Source organism: Nicotiana tabacum, chromosome 17 (genome assembly GCF_000715075.1).
Source record: "Nicotiana tabacum cultivar K326 chromosome 17, ASM71507v2, whole genome shotgun sequence".
Taxonomy (NCBI): domain Eukaryota; kingdom Viridiplantae; phylum Streptophyta; class Magnoliopsida; order Solanales; family Solanaceae; genus Nicotiana; species Nicotiana tabacum.
The window spans coordinates 51,431,363-51,436,815 of record NC_134096.1 but is presented as its reverse complement, the minus strand read 5'-3'; the positions used below and the strand labels follow the sequence as shown (position 1 = coordinate 51,436,815).

Genomic DNA, 5,453 nt, shown 5'->3' with positions numbered 1-5,453 from the left:
AATACATCAACTAAATAATCTCATCACTATTTTATCCCTTATTATAATCTCGTATCTAAAAATAACTTGTTTCTCTGTCAAACAACAATGATTGCGCTAACCATAACAAGCAAAAGTAATCCATTCTAAGCAACAATTGGGAAAAGAAATTAAAATAGGCGTTCCTACTAGATTTCCACAATTAATTAGTTGAAGAAAAACAATATGTTTGGTTCGGTTGTTGGTGTTGTGCAAATGGAGGGGTGTGGGGTTGGAACAAAGGCTTGGTCTAAGCGTTAGGTAAAGAATTAGTTGAGGGGTCCTTTGATAACCCAAAGGAAAGGTGAGTTGAATGGGGGACACACCCATATGAAGGAGGTGGAGATCCATTCTTTTTTCTATACCATATAGAATTTTATTAGAACTCATTTGCTCGATTAATTCTAATTCGTGTTACGTAAGACCTATTATAAAGTATTTTTTCATTTCTAATATTTAAACCCGAGACCTCTCTAATTTAGGTGTGAAGTGATCTCATCCATTTCAGCACACTACTATATATTAGATAGAGATCCATTCCACAAAACTAAACTTTAACCATGGCCATATCTCTCACAATCATGCTAAAGCTGCTTTATCTTATTATTGTTGTATTATATTTCTTTCTAAATATTGGGTCCCTTAAATCCTCTACTCCATCTAACTTTGTCATGCTAATGTGATCTTGTCTCTTTTTTTCTTCATATAATGTGTGTGTATCAGTGTATATGTCTATATCTGTATTATTTGACTACTGAGGATTATCTAATGTCAAACAATAAAGAAAACAAAGAGATAAGGGAACACATTTGAAAATAGGACTCCTATTTTATTAAGAAATGTTGGATATAATAAGTGGGATACAGGGATAGAAAATTAGAAATGTTGCATTCTCAACCAAACGGATGTCATCCTCCACTCTCTTTAACTTCTTTTTGGAAACTAATGTAGTAAGGTTAACTGGGCTTAATTCGTTAATTTTAATTGTTTACCTTTGTTATACTGTTATTGTCTGTTTATGATTTTCATTTTTTACTTTCTTAATTTGGAAATTGTTAGCAACTTCCAATCACGTTATGTTTTTTTTTTCCCATCATTTGTTCAATTCCGAGAATATGAACTTCGTGGCATATTTCTTATTTTAGAAAAAATTCCCGTTAGAAAAATGTGACTTATCAGATAAACAAAAGAATGCGTTAATAACCCGTTTTCAGTAGCAGAGCTATTAATTCTAGAAGGGAATCAAAAAAGTAAGAATGTCACACGTGAGATATAAATGTGTGGCATAAAACAATCTGTTTAATTACATATGTCACTATATAAAAATTATTTCTTATGTTAAGAAAATTCAACAGTTTATATATATGCAAAATTTTTTGTTTTTTCTCTGTTTGTACAGTATAATTTTCCGACATAGCGTAAACTCATTTGTGTCCACCTAACTCTGCCTCTGCCCGTTTCTATTCTACTCGGAATTGGATATATATGGAAAATCTGTAAATATTAGTAGTGTAATTTCTTTTGATATCACGTTTTTTGTAGCTAGCAAGGGAGGTACTAGCCTAAGACTTCTAATACTACTTTTTAGGTGTGACCACATCTTATCTTCTTTTTATTTCAAATGATTGTGGGTATTGAATGAAAGTTGAAATTCAGTTGAGAATTAAAGAGAACGCCAGATTTCCTCTTTTGAAGTCTTGTTATTTGTGTGGACAAAAGAAGAGAAACGAGGATTTGCAGAATTTGTTTGTAGCTGCCCCTTTATTTGGCTCTGTGTTGCCTTAACTTACTGTCAGGGAATCATTTGCAGCAAAATGTTATCTGGGAGAAACGGGTGGCTGAGGGTGGAAACATTCAGTGAATGAATTTTACTACTATATATCTTTTGACAATGACAATGCAATTTTTTCTACACTATACATGCAATTTAAACTGATGCCCACTTGTAGGAATACAGTGGATATTATTGTTTCTGTAATGCAATTTAGTTTAAAAGTTATCTGTTAGTATTGCCTTTAAATTGATCTTAACTAAAAAATTATACTATCAGATGCTATATAGAAGGTAGTGGTGGCAAAATGGTTAAAAAAAATAGTTAACCACCCATATTATCCACTAAAAAATGGGTTGGATAATGAACCTTTTAAAAACGGGTCAAATATAGATAAGAATCATATTATCCATTTAGAAAATGGATAACCAATGAGTTTAACTTTTACATTTGTAAAGCCTCAAATTGGGAGTTCCTCAAGTTTGAGAGACTAGGAATTCTTCCAAAAGTGATCATATTCAAGAAGTCATGGTATCCGCCGGTTAATCCGTTTTTTATCCGTATTAAATATGGGTCGGGTCGGATAAATTATCCATTTTTATTACCCGTTTTCAACCCGAACCATATCTGACCCGACCCACCCGTTTGCCGCTCCTAATAGAAGGTAAGGTCTAATGAATTCCTAGATGATAATGATAAGGAGAGAGTTTCTTCTTTTGGCTTTTACCTTATCATCAAACCACATTGCTACTGTTTTGGATTAGATCATATGATTTCTTTATTCCTTAGTCCCATTTCTTTTTTAATTTATCTCTTTGAACTCTCCATATCTCTCTCTCTCACACGACATATCATGTGTGATTTTAGAGCCATTTCAATTTATGTTTGTTTTCTGATGCTGACAACCTCCACCACCAATAATGCCTAGTGTTTTCTATCCACAGACAAAAGTAGTTCCATTCCTGAATTATGCTGGTGAAATATATCCCCTAACCCTGATCATTAGTTCGTATTATTAAGTAAACTGTCGACATAATAGCTTTCTTTCTATGCAATAATAGCTTTTTTTCCATGCAATAACCAGATGATGAAAACCGCCCATGAGACAGGATATGGCCCGTGAGCTTGAACTGTAACTGACGACTGACTAAGCGTGCTTTGGCAGATCGTAATAGATTATTGCCTACAGTGACCAACTTGGAGAAAACTAACCCTGTATTTCAATTGACTTCAACACTATAGCTTCTTATTCTTGAGAGAGTGATGAGGGTATTTAAAATCTTAAACATGTTTAAGTCCTGTGGCATAAACGCCATAATATCTGTTGTTGCAATGGCTTTTGATTCCTTTGGGATGAAATACTACTACTACTACTACTGCTGTAGGTGGGGACCAACATTTCACATTCAACCCCACCACTGTTTCTTCTTATCTCCACATTCTTGATTGAGCATTGATTTGATATGGCTGTTTCTCCTTCCCGGCCCCTCAGGCCCTCATCTTCCTTCTCTTACTACTTCCCCTTTTCCACTAGTAGCTAGCCATCCTTTTTTCATCTCTATAAATCCCTCCTCTCCATCTTTGTTGAGGTTCACAAACCAACCAAACAAGACTTAGTACAAAATTTAGGGGATTTTGTCTAAACATGTTAAGCTGCGGGGAAATGAGCGTTCTTGAGAGACAGAGAGCAGTATTGGAACGTCTTTATAGCCAATCCAAACAGCAGCTTTCTTCTCTGCCTCTGCAAAATCTTGCTCAGTTTAACAATTTGATAACTGGGCAAATGATGGGCAGCCTTGACGTGCCAATTGAACGAATGAACGAGAATTTTACTAACTTCGATATGTTTGGGAGAGAACATGATAAGGGCATAACAGGCTTTGGTTTTACCAATAATTGGCAAGAAACGGCTCGTCCCTCGTTCTCTACAGTCTCAAATTCATCCATTACAACAGTGTCTCCGCCACCAGAGAAAGAAATAGATACCATTGTAGCTCCGAGAAGAAATGCGGTGTCAACAAAGAAGAGAAAAACAGAGGTTTGTAATACTAGTACATCTACTTTAGTTTATCAATTCATCGATCAACTATGCCTTAATCCTAGAAGCCTTTGTTTTTATGTTATTCAGCAATTTCCTGAGGAAGAGGATTGTAAAATCAAGAGACCTCAGTCAGAGATTAGTGAGAAAAGCCAAAGAGCTGCTTCAGGAAATAATTCCAAGGAGAATTCTAAGACATCAGAGGTTCAAAAACCTGATTATATTCATGTCAGGGCACGTCGTGGTCAAGCCACTGATAGCCACAGCTTAGCAGAAAGAGTAAGTGCTAATTCCTTTCTTTTTCTTTAATCAAGTACATAAATCTTATGCTAATTTGTGACACAAAGAGACTCGAACTTAGGAACTCACGGTAACCGTCTCATTTAAAGTTTAAACGGATTGTCAGTAGCAATTGGCTTAAATTTTCTTAATGAATTTTTGCAGGCTAGAAGGGAGAAAATCAGTAAGAAGATGAAATATTTACAAGATATAGTCCCAGGTTGCAACAAAGTGACAGGCAAGGCCGGAATGCTAGATGAAATCATCAATTACGTTCAATCTCTACAGAAACAAGTGGAGTTCCTATCAATGAAACTTGCTGTTCTAAATCCTAGGCTTGATTTGAACACAGATAACTTTTTTACCAAAGATTTCCCCTCTTACATGTCCAATTTTCCAACAGTAGATATTCCCACACTTTCAGAATATAGCTTAATCCAACACCAACAAATGTTACCCCAAAGAAGGGAAAACTGTTTAATGTCATTTCCAGAAGCGGCAGCTTCCCCTATTACGGTAATTTCTTCATTCCTTTGTTCTGATTTCAACTTCTTGCTAAAAAAAACCATCTATGATATATGAAGTTTTCTTGTACCTAAAGTGGATATGTTACTGATATATTGCAGGTAGTACAGCAGCAGCCAAATTTTGAAACTGATTTGCAGAGCCTTTTTCAGTGTCAGTTTTAACTAGTTAAGGATGATTGAACTATAAAGATTGGGTGCAATTCAATTAATTGTGGTGCCTTCGCTTTTCCTATTTATCTGGGATTGTTCTTTGAGAAGCACAGAACTCATTCCACTAGCTCCTGTACACAAAATTCACAATCTTCAGATGGAGTTCAAGATTTTTGAAGTTAGCAACTACATTAGAGAGCAATCTCCCACCCCCACAAATCCCACCCTTTATGAAAATTTATTACATCTTACACATAAGGGATCTTGTAATCTATTCATGTATAGCCAAAGTTGCAGGATTTGACTGATATGTAGTAATACAAAATTGATCTTGTATTCTTTCTTATTCCTTCTCTCATCTTATCTTTGATCAATGTAAGAACGCCAAATCATTGAGCGACCCAACTTTTGTGGTTGAGACAGACAACCCTTTGAATTATAAGGTAAACAGCAAATATATTTGTCAATAATGAAACAATTAGCAAAAACTACCTCAAGAAGCATCGTTGTGAAGTGATAAGTAGGGCAAGGTACTACAGCAGTTTTTAAGAAGTGTCGGGGCAAGTCTAATAACCGGTCCTAACTCTAATAGTATTCTTTGAGTAGAGTCGGCATAACCACTGCTATTTCGTCTGCAACTCTTATCGTTGATGGAATAAGTATTTCTTAC

The 5,453-nt window shown here is 35.3% G+C and overlaps 1 protein-coding gene across 1 annotated transcript; it reads left to right on the top strand.

Moving 5' to 3' along the window:
- Positions 1-3,301: 3,301 nt before the first annotated feature.
- On the top strand, positions 3,302-5,126 carry LOC107793736 (uncharacterized). Its single transcript, XM_016616147.2, has 4 exons — positions 3,302-3,827; positions 3,918-4,106; positions 4,272-4,622; positions 4,733-5,126. The coding sequence occupies exons 1-4, from the start codon at positions 3,435-3,437 to the stop codon at positions 4,793-4,795; spliced, it is 996 nt and encodes a 331-aa protein (XP_016471633.2). The 5' UTR covers positions 3,302-3,434; the 3' UTR covers positions 4,796-5,126.
- The last annotated feature ends 327 nt before the right edge of the window (positions 5,127-5,453 follow it).

Coding starts and splice junctions, on each gene's coding strand:
- LOC107793736 (XM_016616147.2), top strand. CDS start 3,435: ATGTTAAGCTGCGGGGAAATGAGCGTTCTTGAGAGACAGAGAGCAGTA. Junction 3,828..3,917: donor CAAAGAAGAGAAAAACAGAG/GTTTGTAATACT, acceptor TATGTTATTCAG/CAATTTCCTGAGGAAGAGGA. Junction 4,623..4,732: donor CGGCAGCTTCCCCTATTACG/GTAATTTCTTCA, acceptor GATATATTGCAG/GTAGTACAGCAGCAGCCAAA.